This window comes from Anolis sagrei, chromosome 3 (genome assembly GCF_037176765.1).
Source record: "Anolis sagrei isolate rAnoSag1 chromosome 3, rAnoSag1.mat, whole genome shotgun sequence".
Taxonomy (NCBI): domain Eukaryota; kingdom Metazoa; phylum Chordata; class Lepidosauria; order Squamata; family Dactyloidae; genus Anolis; species Anolis sagrei.
The window spans coordinates 101,734,444-101,755,965 of NC_090023.1; the positions used below are offsets into that span (position 1 = coordinate 101,734,444).

General features: G+C 41.1%; 1 protein-coding gene across 1 annotated transcript in view; it reads left to right on the forward strand.

Moving 5' to 3' along the window:
* ATP10A (ATPase phospholipid transporting 10A (putative)) overlaps positions 1-21,522 on the forward strand; it is a 172,479-nt gene that overhangs the window by 93,990 nt on the left and 56,967 nt on the right. Inside the window, exons 3-6 of the mRNA XM_067466820.1 lie at positions 7,488-7,573; positions 12,888-12,994; positions 13,085-13,216; positions 18,758-18,891. Of these exons, the coding sequence (XP_067322921.1) occupies positions 7,488-7,573; positions 12,888-12,994; positions 13,085-13,216; positions 18,758-18,891 (459 nt within the window). The remainder of the gene's footprint in view (positions 1-7,487; positions 7,574-12,887; positions 12,995-13,084; positions 13,217-18,757; positions 18,892-21,522) is intronic.

A 21,522-nucleotide genomic window follows, 5' to 3' on the forward strand; every position in this document is an offset into this window, starting at 1 on the left:
AAACAAACAAGCGGATGCTCTGTCGCGCAAGCCGGAATATACTCGGGGCCAAGAAGACTCCTCAGAGTCCTGCATTTTGCGGCCAGAAAACTTTGCACTCACCAGCACAACAAGGCCCCCTTCGACTCTGGCTGAAAGAATCCGGGCGCGGCAGCAAGAGGACTTGTGGGTGCAAGAACAACTGGAGGCTGGATTAAAGTTCCCATTTCAAGAAATAGATGGGATGTTGTGTCATCGTTCACAGGTCTATGTGCCGCTCGGTCCCGAGCGGGAGGAGATCTTAAAACTATGCCATGATACCAAGCCGGCGGGACATTTTGGGATTTTTAAAACAATGCAGCTAATACTGAGGGATTTCTGGTGGCCCAAGATCCGGCGAGAGGTCGAGAAATATGTCAATGGCTGTCCTGTGTGTCACCGCGCCAAGAATCCTACTGGCAAACCGGCTGGTTTGCTACAACCTTTGCCTACTCCGAGTCGGCCCTGGGAAATTGTGTCGGCCGATTTCATCACGGATTTACCGGAATCCCAAGGTTTCACTACCATTCTGGTGGTGGTGGATCTTTTTACCAAGATGGGACACTTCATTCCCTATGGGGGAGTGCCTACTGCCAAAGAAACTGCCGATTTATTCCTAAGTCACATTTTCCGTCTTCATGGACTTCCAAAGAGTTTGGTGACCGACCGTGGGGCTCAATTTACCTCACACTTCTGGAAGGAGATACAGCGACAGTTAGGCATCGAGAGTCGGATGTCGTCAGCACATCATCCACAGTCTGATGGCCAGACCGAGAAGACCAACGCCACCCTTGAACAGTATTTGAGATGTTTTGTAAACTATCAACAGGACAATTGGTCATCGCTTCTTGCTGTAGCCGAGTTTGCCTACAACAATGCTACTCACGGATCGACTAAAGAAGCCCCGTTCTTTGCTAACTATGGATACCACCCCCGGTTCTTTCCTTCCGTGATTGGGCCTGGGGAGGTCCCTGCTGCGACCACTTGGCTGCAGGAGCTCGCAGCGATTCAAGAGATCTTAAAGGCTCAGCTTGAGCAGGCAAAAGAGGATTACAAACGGATGGCTGATACCCATCGTCAACCGGGTCCACCGATTCAAGTGGGAGATCGTGTTTGGCTGTCCACTAAACATCTGCCTATCCAACGCCCCTCTCGAAAGCTGGACGCCCGTTTTGTGGGACCGTACCCAGTGGTAGAACAGTTGAACCCTGTGACCTTTAAACTAAAACTCCCGCACGGTATGCGGATTCATCCAGTTTTCCATCGATCCTTGCTACAACCCACCACGGACGTCCGGCCGGATGCTGGCGGGGCTCCTCCGCCCCCCCCCCCCCCCCGATTCTACGCGATGGCGAGGAGGAGTTTGAAGTAGCGGACATTTTGGACTCTCGCCGTCATCACCGCAAATTACAGTACTTGGTGGACTGGGTGGGCTATGGGCCTGAAGAGCGCTGTTGGGTGGATGCTCGGGATGTTCATGCTCCTCTCCTGGTGTCCCGGTTTCATCGGGCCTACCCGGCCAAGCCCGGGCCGGTGGGGGGCCCAAGGGGGGGCCCTGGGGGGGGGATAGTGTTGTGGTTCAGCACCAACTTGATGGGAATGGGAGTGAGGAGCTTGATGGGAATGGTAGTGCGGATGTGGGCTCTCAGTTTTCTTCCCATGAATTTAGAGACAGGCAATTTAGAGACAGGCCTGTGTCTTCAATGCTTTCACAAGATCGGAATGTGGTTGATAAGGCAGTTGCTGGGAAGCAAGGTCAGACAGTTGCGGGGCGGCAAGGCCGCCCAGGCCAGGTGTTGCGAAGGAGTTCGCGGCTGGCAGAGAAGTGTTGACCTCATCTGTGGGAAAACTGCTCGTTAAGGCTTGTTTGATGTTTGCTGTTTTGAAGTGTAACGTATAAGTAATCTGCCTGGAGATTTCTCCTGTGTTAGTTTCAACGTTGCAATATGGCTTGCAGTAGCTCCAGCTCGGGGGCTAGGGATTTAGAAACGGCCGGCTTCATGTAACCTTAAGCTACTTCCTGGTGTTGGCTTCCTGCTTTGCTCCATGTCTCCTGCTCAAACTCCAAAGGATTATATTGAACTTTTTACCTTGTAACCACTGAATTTATACTGCTTTTACTTGATTGCTTCAATAAACTTCCTACCTCTCAAGATTGGCTGGTTTTGTCAGAGAAAGCAAGGTGAATCTATTCTGAGGCACAACACAACCCTTCTAAGAGGTAAAACAACCACAGAGTTAATTTTTTTCTATAAAAGAATAGAGCTACATAATTGAATAGAGCTACATAATTGTATAGAGGATTTAAAAATTGGTGAGAATAAAAAAAATGTGCTTGATGCAAAAAGAAAATAAAGGAAGTGCCAGGTGGAGCTTGTTGTGGGATGGCATGCCAGCAACGACATGTTACCTGGATTTGGGTTCAGCCTTAGCAACAGATTGCTCATTAGAGAAGCAAATGTAAATAGAAAATATAACTGTCTTTACATCAGCAAAAGCTCATTTAGTAATGTTGGGTGACACACTAGAGTACTATAGCTTTCTTCGCGAGCACAGTATCAGGATTTGCATTTATACATAGAAATACACAGGCTATATAGGGTGAAATTTGCAACATCTCTTGCAAAGAATCACATGGAAAGTTACATGCCTTGAGAGAAAACTCTATTTAATTGGATAATATCAGAAGGCAGAAAGATGAAATGATGGGTAAGGAAATATGCAAAGTTCATTGATGCAAAAGGCAACTGAATTGCCAATCTATAGAATAGCAAAGAATGTCCCATCTGTGGGAAGTATCACGGTTCCCCACATACAAATGTTAATGCTTTCAGGTTTGGGGGAATGCAGTTTTTCTCAGTGTAAATGTGCCACTTTCAGGATCAGTGTGAAAGCCGTGTGCAACGAATGGAAAACCAATGGCTAATTTTCCATGCAACATCCTTCTCCCCAAACCTGATATTTCAGAAAAGGTTTTTAATTAGCATGATAGTAGCTGAACAAATGTAGTATTTAAATTTCCATGTCTAAACAAAAAAGATATTTGCTCAACTGTGGAAGTCCAATGATAACTCCTTATAATAGTGGGTAAATGTTCCATACAAGCAGGCGGTACAAGTACCAGCTTGAGCCTAATTAGTTAGGGAATCAAGAAGAATTTTAAATGTTAATTAGGAAAGAAGCATCCTACTGTATGTGCCTAATTTACTGTACAGGATTAATTTATCTGAGCCAGCATGAAGCAATTAAGGAGACCCTGATTATATTTTCAGGAGGCTTGTATTAACATTGTACTAATTGAGAATGTATTGATCTGTGTTCTCCCAGACTGCAGTCTGGCTTTGCTTGAACTCGAAACACTGAAAACCTACTAATGATTGGGAGAAAAGCAGTATTTGCAGCTTGCCTGGGCAAAACAAACTCATTTTTTTAACATGCCTTTATGGCAGGAACCTACAGTACAGCAGTAATAGATATTTCCATTTTTTAAGATAGTACAGTGCAACTCCCTTATCAATGGATTCAATACTGATGGTTTCACTTACCCATGCTTCAAAACATATCCACCCAAAAGCATTTATGGGACTCTTTAGGTACTCCAATGTGATTCTGTGGTATATGTCTAGCTCAGGTATAGTCAAAATATTAGTCTTTCTATTATTCATTGTTTTATGTATTGATGGCATGTGTGTATTGGAACACAGTCCCCAAGGATATAGGGGATCAGTGCTGTATGTTCTTGGTTTTTTGTTGATGTGTGTCTTCAAGTCATTTCCAACCTATGGCAACCCTAAGACAAACACTAGATTTTCTTGGCAAGATTTGTCCAGAAATGGCTTGCAGTTGCCTTCCTCTGAGGTTAAAAGAACGTGATTTTCTTTTTTTTTAATAATTTTTTTATTGATTTATCACATTTATTACATACTATTGCATTTTGTACATCAACCTCTTTAACATGTTTTATTGTTTTGCTTTGACAATTCCCCTCCTTTTCTCTTTTTTTCCTTCCCCCCCCCCCCACCACAGTGCTCCCCTCCACCCGTCTCAAGCCACCATTCTTACATTTCATCTGTCCAAAATTTCATTTCTTCTTGTGACGGTAATTTTCCTTCCTTATTTTTTAATCCATTTACCACAAATCTTCCCCATACAGCATCAAAATCACTTTGTTTCCGTATACCTTTTTTAACCTTTAATATACATGTCAATTTATCATTTGTTGCTATTTTCCATGCTTCTTTATACCACTCCTCTATTTGTATATTCATTTCTTTTTTCCAATTCCTTGCTATAAGCAGTCTTGCTATAGTTAATAAGTTTGTTATCGCTTCTTTATCCTCCTTTTTCAATTGCTTATTGTTATATAATGATAGTAAGGCTATACAAGGACTTTTATCTATTTTCATATTCATTATAATTTCTATTTCTCTAAATACTTTCTCCCAAAAATTATTTACATATTTACATTGCCACCACATGTGTATATATGTTCCTGGTTCTTGACACCCTCTCCAACAATTTACTGAGTTATTTTTATTCATATATGCTATTCTTACCGGTGTTAAGTACCACTTCCATATTAACTTGTAATAATTTTCTTTAACTCGTATCGATAAATTTTTTAATTGTCTTTGTCCCCATAGTTGTCGCCACTCTATTTCACTTATTTTTATCCCTAAATCCTCTTCCCAAATCTCCTTAAGGGTATACTTTTTTATTTTTTCATCCTTCATTTCAATTAGTATCTTATAGATTTTGCTAATTATACCTCTCAAGTTTTCATGTTCTTCTACAGCCCTTCCCTTCTGTATTATTTGTTCGAATTGATTGAGTTGGCTTCCATTTCTATTTTTTTTCCAGTTCATTAACCATTGTTCTAATTGTATACAATGAAACCATGACAATTTTATTTCTTTAAACTCTTCCAACATCATTTCCCTCTTCATTTCCACCTTCATCCAATCCCCTATCCTATCTAAATTTATTTCCCTTGCCTTTTTATCCATTGCTTTTTTTAAAAAAATTGGGAATTTCTTTTCCATCACTATTGGGGTTAAAATTGATCCTTCCTTTATTAACCTCCCCTTATATTTATTCCATACTTTCAGTATGTTACTCAGCATTGGGTTTCTAATTTCCCTCATTTCTTTTCTAGTAAACTGTTTAAAAAATATATTCCAAATTTCATCTTCCACTTTTCCTGAATCATTACTAAGCCAATCTATTCCCTCTTTTTTTACCATTCCTTCTATAACCAAACTTAATCTACTTGTTTCATAATATTTTTTTATATTAGGTAGCGCTACTCCACCCTCCTTTTGCGATCTATACCATAACTGTTTATTTAGTCTGTTCCTTTTACTTCCATTACAGTACTTATTAATCATTTGTTGCCATCTAGTTAGTTCTTCTTCTGTAATTTGAAGTGGTAGCATCCTAAATGTAGAATTTATTTTTGGAAGTATTTTCATTTTTACTAATGCTATTCTTCCAAACCAGGATAAGTGTATACCTTCGTACTCTATTAACTTTTTCTGAACTTCTTTTCTTAAAGTTACTACATTTACTTCCTCTATCTCTTTTAAATCCTTAGTTATTATTACTCCCAAGTATTTTAATTTATTCTTAATTCTTATTCCCATTTTTCTCTGTTCTATAAAATCTTTTTCTTCTTCTCTTGTATAATTAAATAGCATCATTTCTGACTTGTTCCAATTAATTTGTAAACCCGTTGCTTTCCCAAATATCTCCAGATGTTCTTTTATTCTGTCCATTTTCTCCACTATGTTTTCTATAAATAACAATGTATCGTCAGTGAATAAGCTCACCTTCTGTTTCTCCTTTTTTCCTAACCCTTCTAAATTTTTATCGTTCCTTATGTTATTAGCAAACAATTCTATCACCATAGCAAATAGTATCGGAGACAAAGGGCACCCTTGTCTGGTTCCTCTAGTCACTTTTATTTCGTTTGTCACTCCATCATTTATAGTTACCACTGCTGAGTTCCTTGAGTAAAATTGTTTTAGTACTCCTTTTATTCTATTTCCCATTCCAAATTTATTCATTATTTCCCTTAATGTCTCCCATTCCACACAATCGAATGCTTTAAAAATATCTAATGATAATATCCCTGCTTTTCCCTTCCCCTTTTTAGCCCAATGAATTTTATTTAGTACTCTCCCTATCAAATTTGTCATTTGTCTTCCTTTTACAAACCCACACTGATCTTCTTTTATGTACTTATACATACATTTATTCATTCTGTTGGCTAATATCGCGGACAGTATCTTCGCATCCTGATTAATTAATGATATGGGCCTATATGACCCTGGGTCTGTTAAGTCTTTATCAGGTTTGGGTATTAATATTATTAATCACGTTCTTTAATATAAAGAACGTGATTTTCCCAATTGATTTCCACAACTGAGCAGGAATTTCAACCCTGGTCATCAGTCCTAGCCCAGCACTCAATCTGTCCCCTAGTGTGTTTTTCCTTGGTGAAGAAAGTGTTTTCAAAGCTGCAAGGAAGGTGGTGATGAAGAAAATGGAAGTATATCCCTTCTGGAAGTACATGAAGTGACTGGAGGGCTTGGTTCTTTGACACAGTTCAGCTGGTAGCTTCAGTGTGATCTGGGTAGTAAATGTGACCCAGGTTTTAATCTGAACTACCACCATTCCAGGCTCACTTGGTGAGGGCTTGAGAGAGAACCTTCTCAGTGACTGCCCCCACCTTCTGGAATTCCCTTCCATGGAGGGCTAGTCTGACTCCTGCCTGTTTTCCTTTTGCTGACAGGTGAAGACATTTTTGTGTAAGCAAACTTTTCCTGTATCAGCAGGGGTGGGTTTTATTAGGCATGTTTTATATATATATTCACTTTTGTATGTGTTTAATTGTTTTTAAAATGTATGATACGGTTTTTATTGTTTTTACATTGGGTAGGGCATACTTTTTTAACTTATTGTTTTCGCAAGACACCTTAGGTCCTGATCTGGGAGGAAGGCCGCATATAAATAAAATAAAGTTACTATTGAAGTCACTGTAACCCAACCCTAAAATTAATTCAGTAGCATGTGAAGGTTCTTTTAAAGTTTGGACTAAAATATGGGAGGGCCATTGCATGGGAGTCCCCAGCCACTACAGTCACGCAGGACATGCTAACCATGTGCAGTAGCATTCTGAATACTTCTAGATTAAATTAGGGATTATAGAGGAAAATGCTTTTTCAGGTTCCTAATATTGCCATTTATGCCCAAAAAACTTCCATAAGGAGCCATTTCATATCTTTTTAAAAAATAACTTTTGAAGTCAGTGGCTATTACCTAGACTCGCAATTGTGACAAGTAAGAACAGTATGTTAGGTTGGTTACAGAACAAAAACACTTACCATTTGTAGATGGCACCATTAGTCAAATTAATTCCTGTCAAGTGTTCTGCTAGTGGTTTCACTCTATTATTTTCTTCATTCCAGGACTCTGAATTTGACCCACTGAAGTTTACTAGCATCATTGAATGTGAAGAACCAAATAATGACCTAAGTAGGTTTCGAGGCTTCATGTGAGTAAATCCAGAAAATTCCATCTATTCATGAAATGTTGCTCTACAGGTTTCTGAAACATTTATTTATAAAGCCAAGAGTTTGGTGCACATATCATAAGACATGACTCAGTGGAGGCAACTGTAAAGTTTAGTAAAGCTGAAAGTAGTAAGGAGAAGGCCACATTCCAGATGGATTAACTCAGTCTAGAAAGCCATGACCTGAAGTTTGCAAGATCTGAGCAAGACTGTTAATAGTAGGGGCTTGTAGGGCCTCACTCATAGGGTCATCATAGATTGAAAATGATGACAATAGTGAGGGTTTTTTTTAAGTAAATTGACTTCCCAAAATTAGGGTGTGCATTTGATTTGTGTAATATGGTAAATATTTTGGAGGTTTTGAAAATTGAGGTGTGCATTAGATTCAATGTTCCATTTGGCTTCAGTAGATACAGGTATATACTGTGGCCAAGTGTTTAGTTGTTATACAAAGGATGTCCTAATTCTGTTGTGATGCTCTCCCCACTGAGATTAAGCAAACTCATGGTTACTTAGTCTCAGCTACTGTATTTACTCTATTTTGCATTCTACACTGCTTTGTTATATTTTAAAGCATAGGATATAATTTTAAAAAAAGAATCATAAACAATAAATGACACATGTATTTTACATGCATCAAATATATTTTGGAACTGATCATTACCTTACTATATATGTGTGTGTGTGATCTGTAGAGTAATTATCGTTTACTCCATAAATTAGTCTGAGAGCTGTATATCAGGTCAGTTTGGAACAAAATTCACTTGAAGTACCACCATGAAATAAGAGACCAGACAACAAAATATGGAACAAAGGGCCATTTATTGACCTATTTAAACTGCAGTCAAAAGCAGTGGAAACTAATCTGGAGGTACCTACAAAGAAATAGGACATGATGTAGGAGCAGGTTTCACCCAATGACTTCCTCCTCATCTACCTCTGGGCGAACACCTGACCCCAGGGACAGTTTACTAACTGGCCTGCTGGCCCGGATGGTCATTACTGGTAGGCCATTCCAGGGGCACTCCCTCTCAAGCCCCAAAACTCTATAAGAGAAAGCGAGAACCCCCCAGTCCAGCCCCAAGGGAAAAAAAATCTCAAGATGCTCCCAAACCTTGTAACTTGTAAGGGCCACCAGTCAGCACAGTATTAACTGGTCTCTCATGGGGGCTTCAATTGCTTGCCTCCAGCCAAATCCTTTGGCTGTTGGCAAGGCAAAAGTCATACTTCCCAAACACCACTATTGGCAAAAAGCAAATGTACTAATGAATTCATATGACTTATAGTATGAATCTGTTTGTCTAATGCTTCTATACTTAGCAGTGGCTCGGGACAGAATGAAGTCAAGATCTGTGAAAACCTTGATGTGAAAGTATTTCAGAAGAATAGCATACAGAGGAAACTAAACCCAAAACCACTAGATAAATTGAACAAGAAATACAGTGAAGTCAATAAATTATGAAACAAAGCCAAACCATTTTAGGAAGATATGTTAAAACAAAAATGTACATGGAAAGGCTGTTACAGCTCAACACAGGCCTGCTTCTTCTAGGTCAATGACATCAGTCGGTAGAATGAAGGAATTCTTTTTCAGACCTTGGGCTAAATCTCCAGCTACTGTATTTTGCTCATATGAGAATATTAAAGTCGTTGTGTTAATGAAAACACAAGAGCTGTTATGCTGGATTATATCAGGGTTCCATCTTGTCCATCATCTTGTTCCCAAAGCTATCAACTCGAAGCCTCCAGTAATCCCATAAAAGGGCTTGAAAGCAACCAGGCTGCTCTCTTTCCTCTCTCCCCAACTTACTCTCTCCCCAACTGACTCTATCCTACATAGGGGTATTGCCACATCTTGAGGAAACAGATTCCATAATGACATGTTGTGTGAGGAAATTCTTCCATTTTGCTGTCCTAAACCGCACCCAAACATTTAATTGAGTGACTAGCATTTCAATTCAATGTATTTTTAAAATTTCAGCCCAGACCCCTTGTGATTTTCATTGCTACCTGATATCTCAAACATCTTGGTATCTTTCAATTTGCACGTTTCTTATAACCGTTTTGGTTATCTTAACAAAGATGCCACACTAATATGGATTAGCAAATTCTTAATCCCTTCAACCATTGTTTTAGCCATATACTGAAATCCCTTACTTCTTGCTGCGTAGGTGGGACAGCATGAGTAAAGGAGAGCATTTCTAAAAATGTCACTCTGAATCCAATAATGACCTACTGAAACAGTTACACATATTTTGGTGCCTCAAATGTTCACCCTGTTTGTGGGTATATTTGACTTGCTGATTCCAAAAATGGCACCAGTATCCCCCTATAAGCTCAGCTTTTGAGATACAGAGCATACACCATATATCAATCTTCATCTGCTCACCCGTAAAATTCATGATAACTGTATTGAAGTAACTACAGCTGATGTGGTCTATCCAAAGCAATTTTTTTTTGTATCAGTGCCCCAAATTACCCCAGGAACAGGCCTAAAAATGAAGATATCAAGGGCATTCTTTTTAATTGGCTGTGTTTTACAATAGTGAGTCAACACCCATGTACATCTAATTGTTGCAGTGGGTCTTGTATAGGAATAAAATGTCCATCAATTTATATTTTTCTACCAGGATTTCAAAACTACATTATCCATTGCCATTGGTGGTACCTTTATCATGATTTAAAATTGCTTCCCACTCGCTTTCTAACAACTCCTAGGTATAGGTCTGTGACTGTCCACAGCTTTTGCATCTGGTGGACACATCTCCAGGTCTGCAATCCTTCCACAAACACCTTATAGTTATCAAATAATAATTGTACTTTTGTTTTTTAGCTAGCAAATAATCATTGTACCTCTTTCTAGAATCTGGGAGTTATAGTCTAAAAATCCAAATTATGTCACTGTGATTCTTTAAAGACAACATGTTAGTGCCAATGTATGATTTAAATCTTCTTTGGATTTTATCATCTCTTCTGGACTCATTTGAGCTGCATAGAAAGCAATATTATTAACTGAAAAAAACTTGTTTGTGAGGGAATGTTTATACAGCATTCACACTTAAGTTATCTAGAGACATATACTTGCTGTTTGACATTGAATAACTTTGGTAATGTTTTGAACATATTCTAAAAACATATGTAGAAATGCATACTTTAATAATATCATTGTATTTCTGACAGAACAGCAAATAGCCCACCTTATTTATCTTTTCAGACATTCACAGTTTGCTTTGTTGCAAGAATTCAGTTCTCTTGAGAAATATGTTCCCCTGAAAATGGCCCAGTTAAATATATGTAAAGGCATAACTACTGGCAATTTTCGAACAGAAATGTTTAATGTATAAATAGTTTCAAAATGACTTCCATCAGTTCTTCATTTTAATGTATTTTTTCTTGCACATTTAACCAATCTGGCAAAGAACAGTTAACATCAGTGCAGTGCTATAGTATCTATCATCTCTGTGTTGACAAAAAGAAGCATAGGGGAAAACTCCAAATGATGTCAGTCAGGCGTTCAGGACAAAAGGGTCATAGCCAGCAGCCTCTTTCAAAGGTTCTCTAAACTACCATAAGATTTGAAGCAAAGATATGACTAGATTTCCCTGAGAAACAGTTTGAGCCACAGTCTGTTCTTACCTTTGCTCTGATCAAAAATTAGAGTTTTTGAACCTTCATTTATTATTATGCTATTATTGGACCCTATAAAATGTCTGTATCTGACAAATTAATAGAAGAGCTAACCCATATGCAACCACGGAACGGCTCCTTAGTTGCACCTACACTGTAAGATTAACTACCATGGCTCAGTACTATAGGATCATGGCAGTTGTAGTTCTACAAGGCCTTCTCTGAGATAGTGCTAGTGCCCAACTAAACTACACATCCCAGGGTTCCATAGCATTGAGCCATGTTAGTTAAAGCCGTGTCAAACTGCATTAATTCTACAGTGCAGATGCACTCCTTGAACTAACTTTTTATCTTGCTTTATCAGGCCCCACAAATACTTAAGATAATTTGGGGGTGCAAGCACAAATAAGAAAATCAAAAATACTGGGATCCTTAGAAAGTAGCTATGGTCAACGGCAACTCACACTTAGGTTGTAAATGCACCCCTAGATATCACTTTTATCTTGCTTTATTGGGCCCCACAAATACTTGTGATAATTTGCGCCGCGGTGGAAACAGGAATAAAAAGCAGAAAAGTACAGTGATTCTTAGAAAGTAGCTGTGGTCAACAACATTGCACGATTAGTTTGTTATCTGTGGCTGCTAAAAAAAATGAGTTCGTCTCTGCAGCACCAGAGAGCTTTTTGTTACCCACCTATTCTAGATCCTGTCAAATATAAATTCATGCTCTCTTACAAGATATTTTATTCTTTTCCCAGTTGCACTGTGGTTTTATGTTCCCATCCTTCAACAGTCAGTCAGTGTTCATTGTTCTGTTGTCATTTGGCTGTTTGGGTTGGGAAATGGACAGGGCACCTAAAGGTTGGTTAGTTGTTTCTTGCAAACCGGAGTTTTCATCAAGCCTGCTCATCTCTCTGGTGCTGTTTTGGCCTTGTGGGAACTAGGACTGCATGATTTAAAGTGGAACACCTCTGGCTTGACTGATGCAAACATGCAGAACTGTTACACTACTGACAACTTCACAACTCTTTGGGGAAAAGTGCAGGAAAACCTATTACCGGTCGTCTTTCTGCTTTATCTATCATGTATGTATATGTTTTGTTTCTCAAGGCTCAAAATACCTTGGCAGCCATGTCCTCTCACAAATACAAGTTCCTCATGTTTCTGCTGACACAGTAAGCAAGGATAACTGATAGTCGGCAGTTAATATAAGAGGACATTATTTCACTTACTAAGAGCTTTTCATTTATTTTAGCTATCTATATGCCTTTCTATCTGTTTATCTCTCCGAGTTCCTAAATAAATCATAACAATGAAGGCAAGGGGACCGAAAACACTTCAGAATGAGTTACAGTGTGCATTATTAAAAAGCAATAATTTCCTCACATTCAGAAGCTTAACGGCAAGATTTTAGAAATTACTAAATGTTCTTCCCATTTCATATTCATCAAGGTGGAAGGGAAAAAATCCATGTGAAATTATGAAGAACTACTGAAGCGCTTCTGTGAAGAAGAGAGAGAATTATTGTTATTTGTTTGTACACCCACTATAATGATGCCAAGTCCAATCTTTCTGTCATTCTTAGATGTCTTTCAGAATTTAAATGTGTCCTCCTCCATAGTTAATAACAGCTATTTATAAATAATTTGTTGTGCCTTTACTTCTGCAGTGTGCATAAAAGTGGGGAAAAAATGGCGCTGTATAAAGAAAATCTTTTGTTACGTGGATGTACCATTAGAAATACAGAAGAGGTCTCAGGAATAGTAATCTATGCAGGTAAGAAATACTTTCCTTTGTAATTTTACACTGCATTTCTTTTTATCTCCCCTAGTTCAGTTAGATAATGTGATGCAATTTCTTTGGCAGGACATGAGACAAAAGCTTTGTTGAATAACAGTGGACCACGTTACAAGCGCAGTAAGCTGGAAAGACAAATGAATGTCGACGTCCTTTGGTGTGTCCTCATACTTTTCACAATGTGTTTGTTTTCAGCTCTTGGTGAGTTTCCCTAAAGTTATGCAGTAGAAACTATGGAAATCAAGGACATTCATTTATTTATTTGCCATACTTGTACCCTGCCCTTCTCTACCACGACAGGGGGGCTCAGGGCAGCTTACAATGGCACAATGTTGTGCCTCAACACAATTACCTAAACATTTCAAAAATTGCAACATATTAAACAGAGTTAAAGAGATCTAAAAAGTTAAAAACTTAGAAAATATGCCATCCATTTTTAATAACTTAAAAATTACAGACAATGTTGGTGATTTACTTCTAACAACAAGCACAGTCAGTGTAATTCACTTTATATTTTAGAACTAAATCTGCTAGATGAGATGTAAGTTAAGAGAAGCATAATTTTCTTACTATATTTAAAATATATATACAACACTCTCAGCCATTAAGGTGGCATTTGAAGGAGTGTACATATTCAGAGTTTTGGAGTTCAGTGCCTTCTCTATGCAGATGACATTCAACTCTACTACTCCTTTCCATCTAATTCCAAGGAAGCCCCCAGATCCTGGACCAGTGTCTGGCCGCTGTGATGGTCTGGATGAGGGCTAACAAGCTGAAGCTTAATCAAGGCAAGACAGAGATCCTCCTGGTCAGTCGCAAGGTCGATCAGGGTATAGGGTGGCTCCAATATACGCAAGTAGCTGTGCATTTGGAGACAGGGCTCCTTGTTTCACAAAAAGTGTTGTGCTCGGCCTTTAAGTTATTAGAGGAGTTACTTCTATAGATGGACTTTTCTTTATAAGGAATAACTTCATATTGTTTATATTAACCTTGTTTATTTGATTGTTATATTTGTATGCCAGCTTTTTATTTATTTATTTATTTATTTAAACGTTTTCTATACCGATCTTCTCACCTACAAGAGGGATTCAGATCCGGTTCACAACATGTGTTCATATACAAAAATACAAACCACACAATGCATCACCATTACACAATTAAAGACATATTACAATATTTATTTATTTATTTAGTACACTTGTATACCGCTAATATCTCAGCCTAAAACGGCGACTCATTGCGGTTTACAACATTTAAAAACAACAATATTCCAATTAAAAATATAAAACACATACATATACAATACACAGTATTGGGCCACCAATACAGACCAATGCATCTCTTAAATTAAAATCATAATCCAATTTCGTTGTCTGTGATTGCCAGTCCTTGATCAGAGATTTCATCGCATCGGATTAGCCGAATGCTTGCTCAAACATCCATGTCTTGAGTTTTTTCCGAAATACTATCAGCGAGGAGGCTGATCTTATCTCTATAGGGAGGGCATTCCAAAGCCGCGGGGCCGCCACAGAAAAGGCCCTGTCTCTCGTTCCCGCCAGCCGCACCTGTGAAGCAGGCGGGATGGAGAGAAGGGCCTCTCCAGAAGATCTTAGGGTCCTGGTGGGCTGATAGGCCGAGATACGTTCGGATAGATATGTTGGGCCAGAACCGTTTAGGGCTTTAAAGACCAATGCCAGCACTTTGAATTGGGCCCGGTAGCTAATCGGCAGCCAGTGGAGCTGGTACATGCTCCTGTTAGTACCATGGCTGCCGCCCGTTGGACTAGTTGGAGCTTCCGAGCCGTCTTCAAAGGCAACCCCACGTAGAGAGCGTTGCAGTAATCAAGGCGGGATGTAACCAGAGCGTGGACTACCGTGGCCAAGTCAGACTTCCCAAGGTACGGTCGCAGTTGGCGCACGAGTCTTAACTGTGCGAATGCTCCCCTGGTCACCGCCGAAACCTGGGGATCCAGGCTCAGCGATGAGTCCAGGATCACACCCAAACTGCGAACCTGTGTCTTCAGGGGGAGTGCGACCCCGTCTAACACAGGCTGTAACCCTATACCCTGTTCGGCCCTGCGACTGACCAGGAGTACCTCTGTCTTGTCTGGATTCAATTTCAATTTGTTCTCCCCCATCCAGACCGTCACAGCGACCAAGCACCGGTTCAGGACCTCGACAGCCTCCTTAGTAGCAGGTGGGAAGGAGTGACAGAGTTGGACATCATCTGCGTACAGATGACATCGCACTCCGAAACTCCGGATGATCTCGCCCAGCGGCTTCATGTAGATGTTAAACAACATGGGGGACAGTATTGAACCCTGAGGAACCCCGCAAAACAAAGGTTGTGGGGTAGAACAGGAGTCCCCCAGTAACACCTTCTGAGACCGACCCTCGAGGAATGACCGGAGCCACTGCAAAGCAGTACCTCCGAGACCCATTCCCACGAGGCGTCCCAGAAGGATACCGTGGTCGACGGTATCGAAGGCCGCTGAGAGGTCGAGTAGCACCAACAGGGACACACTCCCCCTGTCGAGCTCCCGACGGACATCATCCACTAAGGCGACCAAGGCTGTCTCGGTACCATGCCCCGGCCTAAAGCCAGACTGTGCCGGATCCAGATAATCCGTGTCTACCAAGAATGCCTGGAGTTGTGAGGCCACCACACGTTCCATGACTTTGCCCAAAAAGGGGAGATTGGAAACAGGCCAATAGTTGACGAATTGAGTGGGGTCCAGTGATGGTTTCTTCAACAGCGGTTTTATCACAGCTTGCTTTAAGCTGGCTAGAAATATGCCTTCCCGAAGGGAGGCATTAACCACCACCTTAACCCACTCGGCCAATCCCCCTCTGGCCTCCTTTAGAAGCCAGGATGGGCAGGGGTCTAGGATGCATGTGGTAGCTCTCATTCCTCCAAGCACCTTGTCCACATCCTCGGTTTGAACTAATTGAAATGAATCCATCAAAATTGGACAAGCAGATGCTCGTGTTACATCCTCAGAGACTGCCGTTAATATGGTATCCAGTCCAGAGCGGATCAAAGCGACTTTGTCTGCAAAGAACTGAGCAAAGGCTTCACAGCGAGCTGCCGAGTCATCAGGGCACCCATCCTGAATGGTGGGTTTTAACAGGCCTCTGACAACTCGGAACAGTTCAGCCGGACGGTTTTTTGCAGACGCAATAGTGGCCGCAAAGAAAGTTTTCTTTGCGGCTCTTATTGCCGCGGCATATGACCTTAAAAAGGACACAAACCGTGTTCGATTTGGCTCGCTCGGATCCGAACGCCACATGCCCTCTAGTTCCCTCTTCTTTCGCTTCAACGCTGCCAGCTCCTCAGTAAACCAAGGGGCTGGTTTAGTTCGGCTACTTGAGAGGGGACGTTCTGGAGCGATCGTGTCTATTGCCCTAGTCATCTCCCCATTCCAGAGAGCGACCAGGGCATCAACAGGATCACCAACCGAGGTGGCGGGGAATTCCCCAAGAGCCATCAGGAATCCCTCCGGATCCATAAGCCTCCTGGGGCGGACCAATTTAATAGGTCCTCCACCTCTGCAGAGGTTAGGGGGTGCAGTAAGTCTAAAGCTGACCAGGTGGTGGTCGGTCCATGGCAACGGAGAGATGGATAACTCCTCAACACCGCCGCCTTCCTCCCATCCCTGACAGAAAACCAAGTCCAATGTATGTCCAGCACTGTGGGTGGGGCCAGATACTTGTTGGGACAGCCCCATGGTCGCCATGGTAGACATGAAGTTCTGAGCCGCTCCCGTTAGGGCAGCCTCGGCGTGGACATTGAAGTCCCCCAGCACAAGCAGCCGTTGGGACTCCAGTGCCAGGTCCGAGACCACCCCCGCTAGCTCAGGTAGGGAGACTGTAGTGCAGCGAGGTGGACGGTACACTAGCAGAATCCCTAATCTGTCCCGGTCACCCACCCTCAGGTGGACGCATTCAAAATTTGTTGACTGCGGGATGGGGGTCCTGGTCAGAAGAATGGAATCTCTGTAGACTACTGCAACCCCGCCTTCCCACCCTCCGGATCTTGGTTGGTGCTGCACAGAGAACCCGGGTGGACAAAGCTGGGTCAAATTTACACCTCCCGCTTCGTCCAGCCAGGTCTCTGTGATGCACGCCAGATCTGCCCGTTCATCCAGGATTAAATCTTGGATGAAAGTTGTTTTACCATTGACAGATCTGGCGTTCAACAGCACCACTTTCAATCCCGAGGGACCGCCAACCCGGTTACACCAACTTACCGTATCAGGAGACCGATTTGGGATTACTAATGTTGTTCTACGTTCCCTAGGCCGGATTAAAGGTCTCCGTTTCCCGTATCTCCCCTTCCCCACCACGACTTCTATGGGGGCTCCTCGGTTAACGGAAGCCTCTCCCTCCTCCATGACGCATTCAACATCCATAATAACAACCCAAGGATCATTGTAGACTGTTTGACATATTACAGCTCCAATTTGCCATGGCTTTGCCTTCCAATCATTTCCCGTTCCTATTATGTTATATTCGGGTCCCCCTGAGCTATTCCATTCCCTCTGACCCACATATGTAATTAGCAACCAGATTAACAAATGCCAGGGAGTGGATGATGACATAAGTAGCAGCTGTTAAACACAATACAACATCGTCATTATCACACTTATATAGCCACATCGTCAAAGCATTCTTGGTCATAATTCACAGTTATTCATTCTCCTTCCATGTGGACCAAAGTTGACTCAGTTATCAAAGGCCGCATTCCATGGCCAAGTCTTTGTTAGCTTCCTGAACGTCAGGAGGGAGGGAGCAGTTCTAATCTCCTGTGGGAGGGAGTTCCAAAGCCAGGGAGCCACCATCGAGAAGGCCCTGTCTCTCATCCCCACCAACCGCGATTGTGACAGTGGTGGGATCGAGAGCAGGGCACCCCCGGAAGATCTTAAAGACCTTGATGGTTCGTAGGGGAGAATCCGTTCGGACAGGTAAACAGGGCCAGAGTCGTTTAGGGCTTTGTAGGTCAAAACCAGCACTTTGAATTGTGCTCGGAAGCTAATCGGCAGCCAGTGGAGCTGGCGTAACAGAGGGGTTGTATGCTCCCTGTACCCAGCACCTGTTAGAAATCTGGCTGCCGAGCGTTGGACTAGCTGCAGCTTCCGGGCAGTCTTCAGAGGCAGCCCCACATAGAGAGCGTTTTCAGTAATCTAAACAGGATGTAACCAAAGCGTGGACCACCGTGGCCAAGTCAGACTTCCCAAGGTTTTAATCAATGTTACAAAGGAGGTATGCATGGCTTTTCTCCTCTCATCTTTACCCTCACAACAATGTTGTGAGGTAGATCAGGCATAAATAATGTAATTAACTCAAAGTCAACCATTGAGTTTCATTAGCTCCATAGGGACTGGAAAACACATCACATTGGTCCAAGTCCATTTTTCTTACCATCACAGCAACTGCCCTGAATTTGCAGACTTTACCAGTTTGGAGAGAGGAAAACAACCTGTAAAGTTTAAAACAAATACATGTGTTGCACCCAATTTCCTCATTTCTGATCATCTTTAAAGCAGTATGCTTTTATTTCTCATGTTCAGAAAACCTTTTTTAAAAAACAGAAATGCTTCTCAGTAATAGCACAAAAGTCCAAGAAAGGGCACCATAATATTATCTCTGAGGGGAAAAGCATGTAAGTGAATCATGTTGACTTTACCACTTGATGTTTAATTTGTATTTCTATTTCTCCCACCTGCTCCCACCTGTTTTGCAGGTCACGGAATCTGGGTCTGGCAATATGATGACAAACGAAAGCCTGTCTTTGATGTCCCAGGTCGCAATGGAAAATACTGGTCTCCAGTTGAAGCTGCAGTGTATTTATTTTTGACAATGATTATAGTTTTTCAGGTAACTCGGCAGCATGTTACTGAGATAGCTTACAGTTGCCTTTACAAACACATTTACATTTACCCTGTGCTAAAAAATATTTTTTTAGTCCATCTGACCAGAGAAGGCTGCAATTAAATGTACTCTCACTTAGAAGTCAGTCCCATTGCATTTGAGGACTTTATTTTCAAGAGATCTGCATAGAATTCCACTATAAAAAAAGATATTGCCTGAGGGTCAACCACTTTTCTTATTGAATTACTTAATTCTCCTTCTTTCTCCTAACATGGAACTCATACTAACTTACAATAATTTAAAACAAATTCATGCTATAATCTTATTTTACAAAAGTTCAAAAAGCAATTAAATAAAGAATTTTGTTAGAAAGCACATTGTTAAAAACAGTGTAAGCACGTTTGAAACATAACTTAAATGATCAAAGATAAAAGCAAGCTACCCTGCATACAAAGCATCCTTCTGCCTTATGTTTTAAGAATCAAAAGATCACATAAATAAAAAGATTTTGCCTGCTGCCAGAAAGGGAGCAGAGAGGGTGCCAAATTAATATCTTGTAGGAGGTAATTCCGCAATCTGGGAGCAGCCATTGAGAAGTCTTTTTCTTCCATGTTTTTACAAGTCAGGACTGTGATGATGACAGTACGGAGAGAAAGCTCTTAATCTTAACATTTGGGATGTCTCATTATAGAAAAATAAGGAATTTTAGATAGGTTGGGCCCAAGATATATCCTGTTCATCAGACATAAACATCACTTTCAATTGGAAAAAAATGATAACCACTGAAGTTGTTTCCATAATGGAGCTGTATGTTTCCTGTAATCTGCTGCAGTTAGCAATCTGGCCACAACATTTTGGGCCCTCTAAGTTTCCAAAGGGATCTTAGATATCACAAGTATATAAATATAGTTGATCTTAAAACATTTAATTCTACAACGCTTAAAACAGTTGACAACAAAAGTCACATCAAAGCACAGTTCCCGTTGAGAGTCTCCTAAACAATAGGCAATAAGAACAACAAAATCTAAAGCAGTACCAAAAATCTCAGTAGTCACTCAACATCCATGAGAAAGATCCCTTGCAGTGGCAATAAATACATGATCTTGGATACTACAGCCAGATGCTCTGGGGAGCAGTATTTTTTAAAACCTAGGAACATATCTGGGTTGTGTATCTTTTATGTTCCTTAAGTCAAAAAAAGTATAGTCAAAAACTGAGTGTTCCCTTTCCCTAGCCTTGGTGGACCTGAACAGAACAGTTTAGCTTGTCAGAGTCCCCATATCACATAAAATACGTTGGTGTTTTATTTTAAAACTTAATGATATACTGAAAAATACTTGCATATGATGCAATTTCCATTTTAAAGACTGTGTTTTCATTCAAGAAAATCTGCTCCTGATGACCCCTTGCCCATGAAGTATGGATTACAGGCAAAAATATTTAAGATAGCACTTCTTCACTCCCTTTAGAGTCCTAACACTACAGTGATACTGTAGATTAGCGGTTCCCAACCAGTGGTCTGTGGAAGACCAGTGGTCCTCAAGAACTACAATATAGTCCATGGCCTCATCATTACTACACCATTGCAATGAGAGCAACTAGTCTCGCAAAACCCTCTTATAGTGCTGAGGCTTATTAAATATGGTTTTCTGTGGGTAAGCAGATGGTGACTACTGGATGACATGTGTTCTGTATCAGAAACTAGAGCTGATGTGATCTATCCAATGCAATTTTCTGAATCAGCACCCCAAATAACCAAACCGAATCTAAAGTTGACCAAAAACTGATTTGTAACCCTTTTGGTACTAATGCTGTAAAGTAGTCCATGATCAAGTGATCCCTGGTCAAGTGGTCCCTGGTCAAGTGGTCCTTGGTCAAAAAAAGGTTGGGAACCACTGCTGTATGTACAGACAGATCCAGATCATCCCAAGATCAGGTGCATGGCTAGCTAGCTGCCTGGCTAGCTCCCTGGTCAAGCCACACCACACCCAGATTCCTCCTGTTGTCCTTTCTAAAAGAACTTTACTCATACACTTGGCATTTACTTTTATTTGCAGCTAAATATGTAACAGCCCTTTGGCAATCAAACTATGCTACCTATGACACAACAACTCCCACAGACTTTCAGTTGGCGTGGTCAATTGTATTGACTGCCAGAAGCGGAGAGGCTCCACAAATCCCTGGACTTCTTTCTTCTGAATATTCAGAAAGCAAAGTAACATCTGAGGAGGATGCAAGTTCTTTTTGCCAACAGAATTGGTCAGGATTTATGACTCTATGATGATAGAAAAGATGGGAGGGAGTCTAGATGTTTTACCAACTATTACTTTCCTCCTTCTCCTTGTCCCGAGTTGGAGAAACTCTCACCCATGAAAGAATGATTAATACATTCCGCAGCAGCAGTCTCCCTTCATGTAATTGGAATGTGCTTTGTAGCTCACTTGCAGGTTTGATCCCCCTCCACAAGCAGTATATGACTGCTAATTATCTGCAGTGGGAAATAAAATGCATTCTGAAGGGGGGGGGGGGAAATACTCCACTGCAGGTAATGTTTTCAACATAGATTTAGAAAATCCATGAAAATAGATTTAAAAAACACATGCAAAAAAAATAGTTCATTTATACTAAAACTTCTGT